Source organism: Tachyglossus aculeatus, chromosome 10 (genome assembly GCF_015852505.1).
Source record: "Tachyglossus aculeatus isolate mTacAcu1 chromosome 10, mTacAcu1.pri, whole genome shotgun sequence".
In the NCBI taxonomy this organism is placed as follows: Eukaryota; Metazoa; Chordata; class Mammalia; order Monotremata; family Tachyglossidae; genus Tachyglossus; species Tachyglossus aculeatus.
In genome coordinates, this window is record NC_052075.1 from 42124356 (window position 1) to 42144361 (window position 20006).

Genomic DNA, 20006 nt, shown 5'->3' on the forward strand with positions numbered 1-20006 from the left:
CCCAAGCATTTGGGTAATAATAATAATTATTATGGCATTTGTTAAGCGATTACTATGTGCCAGGCACAATACTAAGTGCAGAGGTGGATAGAAGCAAATCGGGTTGGACACTGTCCCACATGGGGCTCACAGTCTTAGTCCCCATTTTACAGCCAGGGTAACAGAGAAGTGAAGTGACTTGCCTAAGGCCACACAGCAGATGAGTGGCAGAGCCAGGATTCAAACCCATGACCTTCTGATTCCCAGGCCCGTGCTCTAACAACTATGCCAGCACCCCAGGGCGGCTGATCCCTAATTATCTCCCCCCTTCCTTCTACTTGCCAGTTTGGTGCTGCTGGAACTAACACTCGATCTGCTGTGACTCACTGAGCAGGTCCTCCTGTCGTTGCCGGCACCTCTGTTGTCTTTTCCGCCCTAGGGAGAACCCCAGCCCCATTCCCCTACCAAGCTGCCTAAGGAAATGCCCAACAGTCACTTGTGGTCAAGTCTCTTAGTCTTTCTATGCTATTCTCCTCAGTTCCCTGTCTGTTCTGCAGCCTTGGGGGAATAAGAAATCGGGCAGCAAGCTGTATACGCATGTGTATATCTGGAAGACCAAGTAGAGAAGGGAAATTCTAGCAGAATACTAGCTCCAAAATTGCTTTTCTCTCTCGCCTGCACTTACTAAGTAAAGAAGGTTGGGGGGAGGCAAGGGGATGGGAAGAAGAGAAAAAAAAAAAAAGGCCTCGGCAGGGGTGGTGGGGGGGAGCATTCCCTACATAGCTCCCACTTCACTGGCTGGAGGTTCCCTAATATACTTGGGAGGAACACACTCAGTGCAGAAGACCGTATGAAGCACATCAACAGACGCCTTACAGAAGAAACTGACGTGGGAATTGAGCCCCGCTTACAGATTACAGCTCCTAAGAACAGCCTATCACAAAAGTTCGACTAAAAAGACTGAAGAGAAAAGTGGATTTGCTTAGGAATTATTAGTCCAAGACCTTAAGAAAAAGCTGACAGGAGGATATATGTTCCAAGTGCAGCTGCTAATAGTTGCTGAATTACTTTATGTTTGAAAATGGGCATTCAAGTTTCAACCAATGCACCCTTTTGTTGAAGCACATTTAGCTGAAGTGACTTCCAGTCTGGTTTATTTCCATCACATACAGTACATTTATCCAAACAAGAGCATGTACATTCAGTATAGAACATTTCCAGCAACAGTTACAGTCTTTCTAGTTTCCTTTCACAGTATATTTCAGTGCAAAGCACTAGGAAGGCTAAACGTTTTTCTAGCTAGAGAAGCATTTCATTTTTATGACCTTGTTATCGTCAACATTTTTAGGTTTTATACAAAAAGTATATATAGGGAAACAGGGTTCCTCCTCAGCAAAGGAGCAAACCTATATAAAAACATGGGATATTTCTGGTGTACCTTTTCAAATTGTGGTAATTTTGACACAAATCACTAAAAACAAAATGATATTTTCTAAAAGTACAAAATATTGACACACAGAAACCTGCCAAAATTTTAATGATGGGAGGTGTGCTTGTGTTTTTGCTAAAATTGGGATTTATTACAAAATGGACAGGAATTTATCATTTCGCAAATTCTATAGTAAATATCAAATGCTATCTAAAGTGGTCATTTGAGAGAGAAAAAATATCCTGGGATTACCCCCTCCATCTTCCCTGTTGAAGTATTATTTAAAGAAATAAAACTAGCATCATAAGAAGTGGTTGTGCATGGATTGTCTGTATCTATTAAAATATCCGTAAGATATTTACTACCTTCATATTAACATTAGTAAATGTGTTGTCCTTAAAAAAATAGAAACTGAAAAATTAAGTTGCATCTATCATTAAAGTGCTTGTGTAGAAAATTTAAAGAAAAAATAGGGGAATGTATAATTTTTATAAACATCTCCTGTGTTTACAAATAAAAGGTGATACTATGATCCATGCATGAAAATGATCTGGAGATCTCTACAGTAACTTGTACAGTTAAGCTTTCACTACACTCAAGAGCTGGGAAATTAGTTGGACATGAACTGTTGTGAGGACAAATATAAATATTTAGCAGACTTCAGTCCTTTTACATTGTAATAGGCTGTTTTCGGCATACACCCATTCATTGGAGAAAAATCTGAAATCATACTGAAAATCGGAGTGGTGGAGTTGACAAATAAAATGGAACATGAGCTACTGTTAACGTAACAGACATTTTTTTTTTTTAGAATTATCAGCCCCAACTGTGTTATCTTCCTTAAACTGTAGATTGGCTGAATTAAAAAAGCTTTGGTTCCTCTTCTGGGGAAAGCCTAATTTTACATATTTCCCTTTTATAAAGTACAATGTGATGAATCTGTAGGCCAAGTTCAAGGATGGTTAACACATTAGATTACGATGGACAGAGTATAGGATAACTTCACAGCTACTTGAAAGTGTTGGAAGAGGCACTGCCTTAAAAACAAGTAGTCAGAATGGTTATTCATTTAGTCAAAAAACAGCAGTAATTCAAATATTTAGGAAAATTAGTTTTTTCTCATAGTACCATCTGAAGACGTTAGTGGTTCTAACACCAATTTAAAATCTTTCCACACATATGAACTCCAAACCTTTTCGTGCACCACTTGGAAGTTATCTGAGGAGAAATGGGAATAAATGAATACTTTTAAGTTTGCCAATAGAAAGTTGATTTTAAAATTAATACTAAAATGACTTCCAAATGATATCACCTATAATTTTTTTCGCTTAGATAGCAAAGATACCCTTCCTTTTAGAGCTACATTACCTTTGTAACCCACCCAAATGTATCTCTAAGTGGCATTTTATATATTGAACTGTGATTCCTAAACCACATATAACCTATTCAAATAGCCAAACGTGGTAAACTGCTTTAGAAGCAGAACTGAGAACTAGTTTACTCAAAAGGAACGTTAATACAGGAGACACTCCAGTGTTGAAGATAAAGTTTTTTTTTTAAAGATATATATTTACATGCAAAAACAAATATAGAATAGGACCATTTATTCTCTATTTTATATTCCATTTTTAAATTTGTATCATTTTAAAAACTTGTTTTTTTCCCAATAGGGACTTTTATACTTTCTGCTACACACAAAAACCCCTGGGAAAATTATTAACTATATTGAAATGATCATCAAAACGTTTATTTGAACAAAAGTAGGGAAAAATAAAAAACCATTGGGAACTCTCCAAATACCATTTTCTCCAAAACTAAAACTAAAAACAGCAAACAAAAACAAAACAAAACAAAAGAACTACACTAAAAACAGCAAACAAAAAAAACACAAAGAAATGAAACCCAAACTTTACTAAATTTCTACCCTTCCCTGAAGACACTCTAAAAAGTAATAAACACTTTGTTATTGCTGATCATTCTAAATTATATTTAGGGATTTTTTTTCTGAGTGTAGCACTTTATTTAGCCATCGTAAATCAATTTTACAACAATTACAGTATCTTAAAGATCTTTTCCTATAATTATTGCCTCCACAAGTTTTCACTAGTATTTCTGTAACTTTCCTACCGATGCATTAATTAGTAGACTAAGTCACTGAATCAAGCCAAACCTGTGCAAAGTTAGTAAAACATACAACTTCTACTGTAAACAAAAGCCAATGTAAAGGTATATATTTTACAATATTAAAATGATAGCACTGGCCTAAGTGCCACCTACGTTGCATTGTCCTGTAGAAGAGAAGCTTGAAAGTTAACTTCTGTTCCCAAAATATTGGAAAAGGGTCAGTGAAGAGGTAAATACGATAAGCACAATTCTCCTGCAGTTCCTAGTGCCTCAATAAGGTAGGTGGATACATGAGTGAAGATGGAGTTGTGATAAATTGTGGCCAAATGCTTTTTTTTTTTAAAACTCTGACAGAAAATAAACAAAACTCCAACTATTCCTCACCAGACAAGAGCCTTAGATCTTGTACTTCGGCCTTTGGTTTTATTTCCTTCGGGTGTATTAGAAGCATTTGCCTTATGCGTTTTCTTATGATGCTCGAGGTAAGTCTTTTTGGCAAATGCCTTTCCGCATTTATTGCATCTGTGAAGAGAAAAGTTTTTTGTAACTTTTACTTCAATGCCAACATCAGCTACTTCATATTTTTTACTGGGAGAGTTAGAGGTGCCGTGGTGTTTTGAATCGTTAGGCTTTGCTTCGTCCTTCGGAGGGCCTCTTTTTGCCACTTTATTTAAAACAAAATCAATGGGCTTTTTTATCGCCCTGATCTCCAAGCTTGCCGTTATTTTGCCCAGATAGCGTGATGACTTTTTATGCACCACAGTTATGTGCCGTATCACATCGCGCTTCCTCCGAGTTTCGTAAGTGCAAAGAGGACACTTGTAGAATTTAACATAAATGTTATTTCCGTCAGTGTGCAACTCAATGTGTTTTGTTAAGTTCTGTTTGGACGTAAATTGCCGCTTACAAAGTTTACAGTAAAGCTGCTTGAAGTCAAAGCCAGCTGAGAGTTTTGGTTTCCTGGTTTTCGGCTGGCCACCTGCAGCATGAGGACTGGTTGATTTAAGGCTGTCAGAGACTTTCTTAACTTTATTTTTCTGGGCTGCCGGTGTGTTCTTTTTCTCATTTGAATGATTTGTTCCCTTTGATTCATTCTGTGGAGAATGGGGAATGGAAGGGGGTGAAGGTTCTATGGAATCTGCTGGTTCAACTTTTACTTTCATTTCTGTGCTGTTAGCAGTGTTGTTAGGCCCCTTCTCTTTCTTCGAGTTTGTTCCAGAAAGAGTTATCTTGTGGACAATTTGCATATGTCTTTTAAGCATTATTTGTGAACTGTATTTCCTCTTGCAAAGAAGGCATTTGCATGCAGTTAAATTGTATTCAGCCTTTGAAGACAACTTTTGTTTTCGCGTCTTAAAAGATTTTTTAGGAGAAACAGTATCCAGGAACAAAGGCTGCCCCGGCTTTGTAGCTATATCAGGAGTAATTGAATCCCTCCTCAGTCCTCGATGAACTTCATCAAAATGCCTCCGAACGTTCGCTTTTGTAGCGAACGATTTACAGCACACTGGACAACTTCTACTTAGCGGGACTAGGACATTCTTGTTGCGCCCTTTAGCGGAGGACTTGTTTGGAGTCTTTCGTGTTTCAATGAATTTCTTTAGTTCTTCCATTTTTTTCTTGTGAACTTTTCTGATGTGCCGACGCACACTGCGGCGTGAGTTGAACTCTTTTCTGCAAAGACAGCAAATCAACTGGTGGCCCAAATTGGAATTATCAGAAGTTTCCAGGTCAGGGTGCGATTCCTGAGGCTTTTCCTCGGAGGCAGGTGTCACTTCGCTGGCAACCGCCTCCAGCGGAGGAGCCTCCACAATTTCTGCCTCAGCTTCTGGGGGTGGAGTTGTTTTGGACTGCTCACTGCTAGGTTCTTGTGTTGAGACGTGGGTTTGATCGGGAGTGCCACTTGACTCTGTGACCACGACTGGGTTATCGGTCCTTGAAATGTACTGAAACACCGCGTTTTGATTTGTTTCTATCGGTTCTAGCTTGATGATGTATTCTCGCTTGTCCACCCTTGGATAAATGGCTTCTAGGAGATCACTTATGGCTTGGCTTTGTTTGTCATTGACATCTGGCAGGTCTGTAAAGATTACAAAAAAGGTCACTCTAAGCTAAAAGAAAGCTAAAATAAAATGGGTGGCTGGGGAATATTGGCCTAAATATTAAAATATTAAAGTTCCTGGTCTTGTGCAGGAATTCTGTCCCAGTTCCCAGTACCTTATATAAATCAAATCAGTGCTGCAAAGAGGATTTGCTTTAAATTGAATTGTGAACATTAATACGCATATCTCCAGTAACTGGCATAGACTTAGATAATACTTGTTTCCTTTTTGTGAGAGCTGTGATTATTTTACCTCAGTATGCACGGCATACGTGGCAAAAGGGTGGGAAGCAGCATGGCCTAGTGGAAAGAGAACAGGCCCGGGGGTCAGAAGGGCCTTGTTTCTAATCCTGGCTTCACCACTTACCTGCTCTGTGACCTTGAGCAAGTCACTTAACTTCTTTGTGCTTCAGTTCCCTGTACGAAATGGGGATTTAATACCTGTTCTCCCTTCTACTTAGACTGTGAGCCCCATGTGAGACCTGATTATCTTGTATCTGTCCCAGTGCTTAGTACACTGCTTGGCATATAGTAAGCGTTTAACAATTACCACAGTTATTATTAAATAATAAAAGGGAGGTGGTCTAATGGCCGAAGCTGCCCCCATCCTCCATCTGACACTGTGGAGGGCAGGCAGAAGTTCTGGATTAGGCAGGCCCTAGCTCCTCCCCTCCGCTAGAGTCGACAGGGTGGACTAGGGCCCCATATCCTTCTCCCCTGGCCTCCCCCCCAAGAAAAGCAGAGGACCAACAGAAGTCTATCCTCTCAATCTTGGGAACAATGCTGAGGCAGTTTCTGAGAACTCTTTACCTGAAGCATGAGATGTCTGTTTCCTCCACACACTGAAAAGTAGAAAGAGCATGGGCCCAGCTTCTGAAATCTCGCTCTACCACTTGCCTGCTATGTAACCTTGGGCAACTCAGTTAACTTCTCTGAGCCTCTGATTCCTCATCTGTAAAACAGGGGCTCAATAGCTGGTCTTTACATATTTATCCTATTTATTACATATTTATTCTATTTATTTTATTTTGTTAAAATGTTTTGTTGTCTGTCTCCCCCTTCTAGACTGTGAGCCTGCTGTTGGGTAGGGACCGTCTCTATTTGTTGCCAACTTGTACTTCCCAAGTGCTTAGTACAGTGCTCTGCATACAGTAAGCACTCAATAAATACAACTGAATGAATGAACGAATGGTCTCCTGTCTACTTAGACTGTAAGTCCCAGGTGAGATAGGTACTGTGTACTACTTAAATATCTTGTATTAATTATGGTATTTGTTAAGCGCTTACTATGTGCCAGGCACTGTACTAAGTGCTGACATATATACACGCAAATCGGGTTTGGACACAGTCCCTGTCCCGTGTGGGGCTCATGATCCCAATCCCCATTTTACAGATGAGGTACCTGAGGCACAGAGAAGCAGAGTGACTTGCCCGAGGTCACACAGCAGGTAAATGGTGGAGCCAGGGCTACAACCCATGACCTTTTGACTCTCAGGCAGTGCCCTATCCACTATGCCATACTGCTTCCCAGGTCTTAATACAGTGCTTGGCACATTGTAAGCACTTATCAAATTCCAAAGTTATTATTTTAATGTAAACTATATTACTTCTTCTATAAGTGTCTGTGATCCCCGACTTAATAAGTAATACTGCTGTTCGTTAAACTACGTGTCAAGACTGTTCTAAGCGTTGGGGGAGACAGCAGTTCATCAGGTTGGATGCAGTTCCTGTCCTACGTGGGACTCAAAATCTAAGTAAGAGGGAGAACAGGTATTGGATCCCCATTTCACAAATGAGGAAACTGAGGCACAGAGCAGTTAAGTGGTTTGCCCAAGATCACAAAGCAGACAAGGGCAGAGCCGGGATCAGAACCCAGGTCCTCTGGTGCCCCAGCCTGTGCTCTTTCCAACAGGCCACACTTCTTCTCTAGGAATCTTCTCGCTTTAATTAAAACCCCTGGAAGCTAGGGTAATTGTTTTAATTAATGTCCTTGTGATCACTCAAGCACTTACTACAGCTCTTGCTCACTGTGCTTAATAGATTTTAGTAATATACTACTTTATTAAAGTGATTTACAAAAAGCTTCTCTAAATTATAGGAATCCAAGAGGGATGCCTCTTCTGCAGATAGCTCTTTTATCAAAATCGCTCATTTCAACCAAAACTCTAAACAGCAGTTATTGTAATGTAATAGATATGGCAGTTATTGCCAAATGGAATCACTTGTTCTATGAATAAACTCTTTTTTTATTGTACTTTTTAAGCACTATGTGCCTGGCACTACACTAAGCACTGGGGTACATACAAGACAATCACATTGGACATGGTCCCTGTCCTACATAGGGATCAGACTCTTAATCCCCATTTTACAGATAAGGAACACTGAGGCACAGAGAAGTTAAGAGACTTGCCCAGGGTCACAAAGCAGGATTAGACCCAGAATTAGAACCAAAGTCCTCTGACCCCCAGGCTCATCTTCTTTCCATTAGGCCATTTTGCTTCTGAAACTCCTCCCTTCAATCGGTATATAAATAGTAATGCTAGTAAATGGTTTCAATAATAGTAAATTATTATTACTCACAAAAAGCCTCTGGGGAGCCTCATTCCTAGTAAGAACCAGCCCTGAGTTTGTTACGTAGAAGCCAAAAATGCTTCACAACTATTCACTTTCTTCTCTAACTTCTTCGTATTTTCTTTAAGGATAAGATGGTAATGGTGGAAAGGATAACATTCATACACAGAAATATTTCACACAGATATCTGTTGCAAAAGTGAAATGTGTAACTGCAAATTCACCTTAGTCTACAACACACTATGAGAGCTCCAAAGATAAGACACTGTCTGCTACCTCTTGATATTGTCTTGCCAATAACTGAAAAAACAAAAATGCATCATTTTTATGTGTTTCAACCTTCAAGTCTGATTTGGCAAGTTAACATGGTTGCCTAATTTGCACTGTAATTAAAGTGGCTCCTCTCCATTAAGAGTTAAAACTTAATTGTCAGACAATCACTACATTTTAAAATTATTTAAGTCAAAATCTAGTTCAGGTGATGGCTCCTTACAGCAAAAGGAGAATAAGGTTTCCAACTAAAACTAAAGTTTTTCCATTCACATGGGCCTTTACAGTACTAAAGACCACTTGAAACTAATCACAATTGGAACCATTCTTTCTGTTTTTTTATTTTCAGTCCCAGCTCAAAAAAGGACTGGTTTAACTTTCAAGATAATACATGTACATTGAAATTCTCCAAAGAATGATTTGTGACCCAAAACAGTGTCCCTGATGTTGAAATGTATTCTTTAAATTGCCAACAACTTTCAAAAACTCTGAAATAGGAATAGCATACTATTAGGGAGTTAACCAGATTCCTGAGGGAGAACTGTCAGGACAGTGACTAAGAAACCCTAATCGACATGTTCCCATTCATCTTCACTAGGTTCATCACTTTAAAGTGGAGGAATTTTCCAAGACTTTTTACATCACTGGTACTGTAATTTAGCAAGTGGAGCTCCCAGGTCCACTAACAATCTAAAATTGGTCTTTATGTCCAACAAAAGCCAGTTGTACTCCCCAAGTCAGCCCCAATGTTGGTCTAGTGTCGAGGGTGTTGCTCTGAGAGACCCGAGTTCTTATATTCTACAAGGAGTTGAATGTGGACTGGGACTATGCCACCATGGATGGAATTTCTGACCAAAGAAAATAGCTAGGGAGTTCTGTGAGGTGGACATCCTTTCCCCAACTGTGTCACGTCCCCACCATCTCTCGGCCAAGCGCACTAGGTCAGTTAGAGTGGGGAGATGAGAAGAAAGCAAAAAAAAATCGAAGAATGGCAACCTTTGGATTAGCAGTGATAATTTAACTTGAAAACTACCAAAGAACAGACTGCAATCACACGGACATTCCCAATTATAGAGATTATTATTCAAATACACCCCTAGCCCTATTCCTGTACTTGAAAGAAGCTCTTGGGAACATCTAGTGCAGGAGCCAGTTCATTTGATAATTAGTAGGAAAAAAACTGGAGATAACTGAATGTTATTTTGCTCCCGACACCTATTTAACTGAGATTATTTGTCATTTGGTGATGACACTTTTAGGACGCACAACAGTAGCAAAAGAATAATTGGTTCAGATGCGTAATTGAGTACTTCGGCAAAGGAAACTTACTGTCATCCATCTGGAGACTTGGAGGGCAGTAGAACTTTTTATGCGTAATTAAATTTGGTAATCCTCGGAAGAGACTGCGGCATAATTTACATTCAAAAATAGTGTCCACATCTTTTAACAAAATGTGTTTAAGTTGCTTTGTTCCTGGAATAAAAAAAGGCCATCATAATGCAAGGTATAATCTTAATATACATTTCAAACTGGGCAACTAAAGTTCACTAAAAAAACAGAGTGCTACATTATGGGCATCAAATTCTCAGTTCTAACAATCTTCTTTACTAATTCAATTATGTTGATAATTCCTAAAACATTATTTTGAACTTTTTCTTACTCACCTGCCAGCAGTTGCCAATGGGCTCCAGGAATAGCTGGGGGAACCAAACACTATGACAAAATCCCAGGGACTTGAGATCATTAGGGTCCCAGTCTCAGGCCTTTCAGTTGCTTGTTATTTGTTAAGCATTTACTATCTAGTGGATAGAGCATGGGCCATGAATTCTAATCCTGGCTCTGTCACTTGTCTGCTGTGTGGCCCTGGGCAAGTCACTTCACTTCTCTGTGTCTCAGTTACCTCATCTGTAAAATGGGGATTGAGACTGTGAGCTCCACCTGGGGCAGAGACTGTGTACAACCCGATTTGCTTGTATCCCCCTTAGTGCTTAGTGCAGTGCCTGGCACATAGTGAGCACTCAAATACCATTAATAAGATTATTATTATTATTATTATTATTACTAAGTGCTGGGTTAGATACAACATAATCAGGTGGGACACAGTCCATGCCCCATATGGGGCTCACAGTACCAATCCCCATTAGAAAGATGAAGGAACTGAGACACAGTGAAGTGACTTGCCCAAGGTCACACAGGCAGGAAGAAGAGGAGCAGATAGAAAGTCACACTCCATGGCTTTCTTGATCCTTTGTCACAAACTAGCAGTTGCTACCTGAGGACCTGCTGTATTTACACGTGTGCCCTTACTTCCTTCAATAGCGGAGTGACCATACTTGACCTACTTCCCAGGGATGCCATAGAGAGTAATTGATGTGCTCTGAAAAGACAAGTGCTACATGTTATTTGAATAGTCAAATAAATTCCACACAACTTAAACCCTTCTGTGATCCAATCTTTTTCACCTCAGCTAGACTATATAGATGCTGCCAACACTTCTCACATGAAAGGTGACTGCTGAAAAAAATTCAGTCGATCAGTATCAACATCCCCGTTGTTGAAAGACTTGTTTAAAGGACATAGTTTTGAACTGAAAATCAGAAGGCTTGGGCTCTAGTCACAGTTCACTAGTTTTCTGTCCTGGAGCAAGCTAGGTGATCTCAATAGTTCAGCTTACAAGTTTGTAAAATGAGGAAACGAAATTTGACGTCCGCCTACTTCACAGGAACAATGGTAAAATAATGAAGACGTTACTTTCATATCACAGATGAAAAAAACTGAGTCAAAATTTAATGATGATTTACCTAGGCTTAACTAGTGGCAGAATTTGGAACTCAAAACTTCCTCCCGATTCCAAGCCCTATGCTGACATCACAAAGCTCTGCAAATTAAATTGGGTCCTAATGCAGTTTAAATTTAGAGAGCAATTCAGAGACTAGCGTCTGACAATGTCCTTCCTGTGCCTAAGAAAGCATGTGAGTGACTGTGATTGTCACTGCAATTCACTTCACCTTGACTATCCATTCTAGTCCATACAACTGACTTCGCCTAGACATCATCATCATCAATTGTATTTATTGAGCGCTTACTGTGTGCAGAACACTGTACTAAGTGCTTGGGAAGTACAAGTTGGCAACACATAGAGACAGTCCCTACCCAACAGTGGACTCACAGTCTAAAAGACGTGAAGAAGGCCTTAAATCTCAGCTCTGGTGCTGTTCCCATCTCCCCAGCACTATGAAGTTGAGAGCTACGTGGGCTGAGATTCTGATGCCTGGTCTGGCCCAGGCTGAGATCCCAGGTTTCTATTCACTTGGTCTAGCCTCGATTTCAGTAAACAGGAATTCCAGGTGTCAGTTTCACACATACCCAGAGACAGCTGTCCAGTTACTACAGTTCACTCCATGTGGAGACTAACATTCCCATAAGCTCCTGCATCCCAGATGGAATGGAGGCCATGTATCAGACAAGAATCTAGCACTGCCCTAGCTTAACTCAAGGTGGGAGTGAGGCAAAGGTCTGTGTTGTAGGCCCCATTCAGGTATGGCTATACAGGTCAACTAGGAGTCAGGGAGAGTGTCCTAAGTACAGAGTAAGAAAGAGCCTTTTAAAGCAATTGATAAGCATTGATGCAGAAGGTTCCCAGCCATCTTAAAACTGAAATCTGCAACGCTAGTCTCACTGAAGGTTTAATTCTGGCTGCACTGAGAGTCAAGAAAGGAGCAAGAGAGTGAAGAGATAGTCAAAAATCAGGTGTTATCCCAATAAATGAATCTGACAGACACTTTAGTATGGAAAAGAGACTACAAGGAAACCAGGTGCTGGACAAATTGATTAGCTATTACCTAACTTCCTATACATGTAGATGTCTGATGTGAGATCATGACAATCACTGTGGCCATTGAGTCTGAAGAGTTTACATTTTATTTCCAGGGTGACCTGTAAATAAGCTGGGTATACCTTGAAGGCACAGCATTCTGTTGGGAGAGAGAGTAACCAGATTGACTTTCTTTTTTTCGTTTTTATTGTTTTTGTGAATTGGCTCCACTTCCCAATGACCCTATTCTTACCCCCTTCTTTCTTCCTTTGCCTCTCACTGGCACCTTTTGGCTACCCCTAAAACCCCGAGAAGCAGAATCCTCACACAGACTCAAACGTAGGTCTGACTGTGGAGCTAGGCGTATTCAAGAGGCAATGCACGTTTGGTCACAAGAAGGAAATTCTTGCATTAAACACTGATTGACATATCCTTATACAAGTGTTGTTCGTAATTCATGGTTGAATACACAGAGACTGAGTCAGACTGAACTGGCCTCTTGGTATAAGATGCTACCTATTATTTGTGGCTTTGCTTAATTGGTGCCAGGTATCCAGCCCAGTAACATGGATAAGAAAAGTTGTCTATATAGACTTGTCTTTCATTTCAGGCCTTACCTCTTTTCTTCAAAGACAAAATGGTTTGTTTGAACTGAGCATTCATACTCCTGACTAATAGGCTCCCCGTTATCAACCAAGCAAATTACCTAATCCATTTCCTAAGCCGCCAGCTCCACAGGTAAACTGCTTTCTGTCGCTGCAAAACACAGTATAACTACTGCTGATGAGACAGCAAGGTAGTTAATCGGCTGTTAATATGCCCCAGAAACTGAAAGTTAATGCTGCAGTATTTTAAGTTATGACTGTCTTTATCTTTGTGAACTTGCATCTTCCTGCCTTTGGATATGCAAACTCTCCTGCAGTCTACCACCACGCACTGCGTAAACATACTGTTATCATTCAACAAATTAGTTCCAGTGCCTATGGACTGTCGGCAGCCCAGAACCTCATAACTGAAAACCCAGTCTAATCATGTGTGATAAAGTACCACAATGTAAGTCCTTCACCCAAGGTAAAAGGCGCACTACTACTTGGCTTTCTTCCTTTCCTGGCTATCCATCAATACTAAGTATCAAGTACCTACTGTGTGCCTACTAAACACTTTGGAGAGTGCAGTAGCAGAAACCCTCAAGATTACAATTTGGCAGGTGGGGCCGACATTAAAATAATTGACAAATAGGATAAAGGAAAAGCGGATATATTTAAGAATTAGATAGGGTACATAAGATACGTACAGAAATGCTATTTTGCGTGGTTGTAGGTATACAAGTGTGTAGTTGGTGGAGAAGTGCTGAGGTGGTAGCTGGGGAACATAACTTGAGAAGAATTAATTCAGGGAAGGTTTCCTGGAGGAGATGTGATTTCAGAAGGGCTTTGAAGATGGGAGAGAGCTGTAGTCTGATAGATCTAAAAGGCAAGAGCAAGAGTTCAGAGGCAGGCTAGAATGAGGAAGACATACGGTGAGTAGGCCAGCTTGAGAAAAATAACAAATGCAAGATGGGGCATAGTAGGAAAACAGAGTACAAAAGGAGGGAGAGACATGATTGGGTTCTTTAAAGCCAATCGATTAGAATTTCTGTGAGTCGCGGTGAAGAACGAGTAGTCATTGAAAGTTTTTGAGGAATGGAGTGGAACATGCATAGTGACATTTTAGAAAAATAATCCAAGAAGCAGAGTAAAGTATGGACTGAAGAAGGGAGAGATTAGCAGGGAGGCCACTGCAGTAGTCGAGCTGGGATATGGTAAGTGCCTGGGATCAGGATGGTTGCTACTTGTATGGAGAGGAAGGGGCTGATCGGAGAAATGTGAAGGAAACACCGTTAGGATTTTGTGACATTTAATATGGACTGGTGAAGAGTCGCAAATAATGCCAAGATGATAATAATAATAATAACAATAGTATTTGTTAAGAGCTTATTATGTGCCAGGCACTGTACTGGGCTTTGGCGATAAAGAGGTTTGTGGTGTGGTCAGGTAAGTTAAGTAAAGAGGATTTGTACATGGTAAATACAGTTCAACTCTCCCAGTCATCTTTCCTCATCCTTCTAGTCTCTTTCCACCACTTAGTTCAATCCACCAGTTTTCATATGCCATGCATGTTCAGTAACCAAATGGCAGGGGCCCAGAAACTATAAGTATATATATATATATTATTCTGTAATACCTATATGCTACAATCTAATAAACCTTTGGAAAATCCAAGCACATGATTAACTCAAAAAATCAAGGCAATGGAGACTATTTTTGTCTCCAAAGTACGAACTGACTTCCAACACTAAGGAATCTGTTTTTTAAATATACACAGAAGATGGTTCTACTTAAACACCATGAGAACAGCAGATTTCACCAAATTAGTCTTTCAAGGCAGAAAAACACAGACATTCTGAGATACCGTTTTGTACTTGAATTAGCCTGACATATTTTGAACAAATTAACAATATGTATACTGGACTCATTTTGTCCAAAACTGACTTTATTCACTTCTCTCCCTGCATCATTTTCACAGCTCAACTAAGAACGGTGAAGGAGAAATCATGCATCTATATTCTAGAAGTAGCCTAGAGAAAAATTACTTGAAATTACGTCATTCTGCCATTAACACAGAATAAGTCAAGTAAACTAAACACACATTTGAGCCCTAAAGATAACACCACAAGACTGTTGTCTTCCTGTAAAAGGTCACGGTGATGGATCTAGAAACTCAATGAAAAAGTCTCAAATTAGATTAAAAGAAGACAGAAAAGAAGACTATAAAATAGGGACCCAAAATGGCTAGAACACCCTATTTCTTGTCAAGACGGATATTCCTCCTCCCTTCACACTAGCCATTTGGAAGATGAAAATCCTAATGGCTAACTTATTAACAAATACTCAAAATATCCTCATCTATAAAACATGAGCACCTGGACATAAATTTCTCTTTTCTCTTAGAATTCTTGATCTACACAAATACAAGGATTAAGATTACTAAAAATATTCCTTTAAATAGAGACAAAAAAATATCAACCAATCATTTAAGGAAGATATCCAATGAATACTAAATGTCAGTCCAGTTTTTCAGCCACGTACACAAACCTACTCATACTTGCTATTCAAAAGGGTTGTAAGTCATTTTACTGCAAATTACAAGGACTAGGGATCTACACCAAGGCCTAAAAGGACAAAATACACTTCATTTGGTGAACTAATTGGCTACGATACTGTCTTCCCCAGAAACTTCTCTTTCCCAACTCTGAAAATAAGCTCCTTAAAACCCTGTGCACAGTCTGCTAAATAAAAACACGACTAAAAGTTTAAAATTAAGACGTGTTTTATGGGAGCTGAGAATATTCTGAAAATAGAACCAAATGTTTATACCAAGGGCCAAATATTTTGAATTTCTTTTCAACAAATTTAAGCTTTAGGGTAAATAGTGGCCTTTTAAATGCATATCTAAGCATTTTACTCCTCATATGTTAACAGTTTGGACTTGCATACAATCTTAAATGAAAACAAATCTTCATACCTGATCGGAAGCATTCAATAATTTGCTGAATCCCAGATTTTGACGTCTGAAGTGGCTGCTGCAACAAGGGTGGATCTCCAGGTTCCAGGATATATACTATGTAAAAGACAACAAGCCCCACCCCCAGCCACAAAAAGGTTATCTGCATTGTCCATTAATTCATTAACAGTGTTCCACATTAGTAAATGGAATGATTATTATATGTGCATGTATCACAAATACTTCTTCTAGTGCAAAGTAAAACAATGGGATTAGATGTCCAGGAAAAAACTTCCCCCTCAATACAAAAAAAATCCTCATTTATATCTTTGTTTAATCTATCCATCAGTCATATTTATTGAGCACTTACAGTACTTACACTGTACTAAGTTCTTGAGGGAGAACAGAGTTCAATCCCTTTTTGGTCTGGAATTCCCCAGCCCACCGTCCTCTTTATTATTGTTGAGCACTTACAGTACTTACACTGTACTAAGTTCTTGGGGTAGAACAGAGTTCAATCCCTTTTTGGCCTGGAATTCCCCAGCCCACCGTCCTCTTTATTAGAATGCCATCTGTTAAGTCGTAGTTTAAAATTCTAGAATCAACATGGCGAGGTCTCCCCTTAAGGGTTATATCAGCTCCCAAAGGATTGGCTGCAGTTCCCTGCTCTCTGAGACCACTTTTGGAAGTTGTGGCTCTGCAGCCAATGCCAGAGCTGCTGCCACTAGCTTCTACAATCCCATTCAGCCCGGCAGTGGCACATTCTAGGAATCAGGTCAGTAGCTTCTACAATTCCATTCAGCCCCGCAATGGCCCATTCTAGGAATCAGGTCAGGATTCTCTTCCCACACCCAGAATCTCCAATCACAGGACATGGGAAATTGGAAGGACAGAGAAATGGAGACAGAAACCATTCTCCTCAACGCTGCTCCCTGGTTATGCCCAGAAACGAGCACCTCAGAGTTCTGATAACCCAAAGCACAGTAATCCCGTCAGTCGACTCACAGGACCGTATCGAGCATCTACTGTGTTAAGCACAGCACTGAATTGCAAGGTAAAAAGAACACAGTTCCTGTCCTTGAAGACCTGGGACAGTTATAAATACAGATACACAAACCACAAATGACCAAAATATAAACAAATAAAACACTAAACTAGAACTCCAAAGTCACAAAAAATACAGCACAGTTATACATTATGTGGTGTACGGAAGTGAGTGATTGGAGCCACAAGAGATTTAGGAGGAGGAGGAAGGGTTTTGGGTAGAAGTAAATGAAAGAAGAGAAGGGATAGGGTTTGGCCAAAGAAGAGAAGGTGGCATTCCAAATGACAGCAATAGCGCCGAGATAGGCAAATTCTATGTGTGGGATGATAAACAGGTTTGTTTGGCTAAAGGAAAGGGTAGGGGAACTGTGATGAAAGGAGAGCAATTACAGTAAAAGGAAGGCAAGTTACTGTCAGTTTAAAGCCTAAGACTAGTTTTACTTTCATTTAAGCAGCACTATAAGTCAGCACCGGCTACTGCGATGGAAAATAGTAATAATTATAGCATTTCTTATGCGCTTACTATGTGCCAGGCACCGTACCGAGCGCTGGGGTGGACATGGCCCCTGCCCCAGGTGGGGCTCACCGTCTCAATCCCCATTTTACAGATTAGGTAACTTGAGGCCCTGCCCCAACTCAGTGTAGTAATTGTTTTCCTTTCACATATTTATATTGACTAAATGCTAGTCAGCCTTGTACTCGCTGTTAGACTGTGAGCCCCCTGAGACCAAGAACCATAGCTATTCTTCAACAAATACCCCATGGGTCTGGTACGTTGGAATGCATGCAGTATGAACTCTATCAGAAATGGAGCCAAGCTGACTGAACATTCTTGCTGTCTCATGCAGGACTGACAGTGAGGGAGAGGAGAGGATAAGTAGTTATTCAGGTGCATGCTGGAAAGGAACTGGGCTAGATCTGGGAAGCTGGATCTGGAGAAAGGAATGTTACCAAAGAACTGCAAGTCAGACAAGGAGAGCAAAATCAGTCAAGAAATGGCATTTAATGAGCACTTACTGACTGCAAGAGCACTGTATTAAGCACTTGGGAGAGTACAAGAGCATAGACAGACGTGACCCCACCCTCAAGGAGGTGGAAGAGCATTTGAAAGCAAGGGAATAATGTGGTCTTCATGGTGGGATGCTTAAAAGTGGGAAAATGGCAGCATTGCCCTGTGAAGAGCGCAGGACTAGGAATCAAGACACCTGAGTTCTAATCCCTGATCTCCCACTTGCCTCTGTGTAACCTTGGGATAGTCACTTACCTTCTTTGTGCCTCAGTTTCCTCATCTGTTGAATGGGAACTAAGTATCTGTTCTCCCCTTAGGCACCCCTTAGACTGGAAGTCCCACGTGGAAATAGGTCTATTTGACATGAATGTGCTGAATCTTCCCAGTCTTTACCACAGAGATTGGCACAGACTAAGCGCTTAACAAATACCACTGTCATTATTACGTTTGGAGGAAAGATGAGTTTCGTCTTAGACATGTGTAGTTTGGGATAGCACTAGGGTGTCCAAGTGGAGATGGGCTGGGCAGGCTGCCCCTACCTTAGCGCCTGTGATTGAAAATTTGGAGGAAAGGTAATCCCAGGCAACTATCTTCCCTCTTTTCTGCTTCCCCCAACCTTTCTTGTCCCCACCTTTCTACATCACCCTCGCCTGGAAAGAAATGAGGCTGCTCAGTGGAGACAGCCATCAGTCAGCTGAGCTCCCTACAGCGCCCAGACTACTCTCTCTTATTAGCCAGGTCAATATTTTGAATCTTCAGCAGGTTCTTCGGGTGTGTTATCAAGAATCATGTACATACAGTGATTTAGAAATAACTTGATTTTCTTTTAACTCTGACCATAACTTTTTCTATAGGAGGTGAAAAACCATTATTTTCCCACTTCAACAGCTCAGCAAATTTCTTTTTTCATTAACTAAGGAATGTAGTATTACACTATTCAGTTAAGCTATGAAATGACAGCAGGAAATGAAAAAAGGTGAACTGCATCCCTCAGGCACGTAATGACAATAAGAAATGAAAAAAAATCAAATGCATCCCTCAATCAGGTCATGGCATGCCTTCTCCCCTATGTAAAAGACACATGTTCATTCATTTTCCCAATCCAAATAACTACGCTGTGCAAAAGAGGGGGAAGGCCCACAATTTCAAGGCACTGAAGACGTCCAAAAGTGCTTCAAGAGACAGTTGCGACTAAGATGGCAAGGGAGCAACTCCTCCCCAGAACTGGTTCTCTAAGATACACTTAATCATCCTAAAACTGGACCCCAATACCCTCCTCAATCCTTAATCACCAACACCCAGAGTCTCACACCAGGGACACCATCCCACCACACACTCACTGGGGCCCCAAAACTAATTTAGGACCAATTTTAGAAACACCCTTTGATGCTTGGATGTTTCCAACGCTACTGCACCGGTCTTCATCCTGAGGCCACACTGTCATGACCCTACCGCTTGAATACTCCTTCCATTCAAACCTTAGAAACTCCCTACTAACAAATGTCCCCCACTTTCCCTTCTCTTGGAACCCTCTCTGGGCGCCCCCTCCTCTCTCACAACCTCCTGGCACCCTGCTCGATGTCAGTGGAACCCTGGGGGGAAAAAAAAGTACTACTTAATCTTAGCTAAGAAGACAGAACTGCCACAAATGATTGGAAAAGTTTATCTCAATGAAATATAGTCCCCTTCAAAAGAAAGAGATCATTTTGAAGTTTGTGCTAGCTTCATCTTAATTTGCTTTATTTTAGAAGACGATGAAAAAGGTTCTGATCCATATCAGCAGTTTGTTACAGTAAAACTCAGGGGTGTTTTGAAACATTTTACTACGTTGACTCTCTGACTGATCACAAAGTTCCTGCAAGTTAAAAAGTTTATAATTACAAGGATGATTCAAACTATCTTCAGAAAATGAACTGGAAGGGAAGCTCAGGGGGATTCAAATCAGACATTTCTGTTATAAAGCAGTAGCTGTGTTCTTGAAGAATCTTGTGCTATGGGAAAATTGCATTATAGTGCCACTGATTCACTGGGAATTAATGGTTTAGAGGCTTAGATGGCTCAAGATACCACTGTGACTGACATCTTTTTGATGCAACTTCCTATCCTATTGTAATATCCACCA

The 20006-nt window shown here is 40.4% G+C and overlaps 1 protein-coding gene across 4 annotated transcripts in view; it reads right to left on the minus strand.

Moving 5' to 3' along the window:
* Positions 1–1116: 1116 nt before the first annotated feature.
* ZNF800 (zinc finger protein 800) overlaps positions 1117–20006 on the minus strand; it is a 29744-nt gene continuing 10854 nt past the window's right edge. For 2 of the 4 annotated variants that reach the window (XM_038752332.1, XM_038752331.1), the window contains exons 3-5: positions 15853–15948; positions 9804–9947; positions 3134–5612 (exon numbers count right to left, since the gene is read on the minus strand). In XM_038752332.1, coding sequence (XP_038608260.1) covers positions 3913–5612; positions 9804–9947; positions 15853–15948 — 1940 coding nt within the window. In that variant the 3' untranslated portion in view covers positions 3134–3912. Of the gene's footprint in view, positions 2627–3133; positions 5613–9803; positions 9948–15852; positions 15949–20006 lie in introns of those variants that run through there. The other 2 variants (XM_038752334.1, XM_038752333.1) reach the window with 2 other exon arrangements.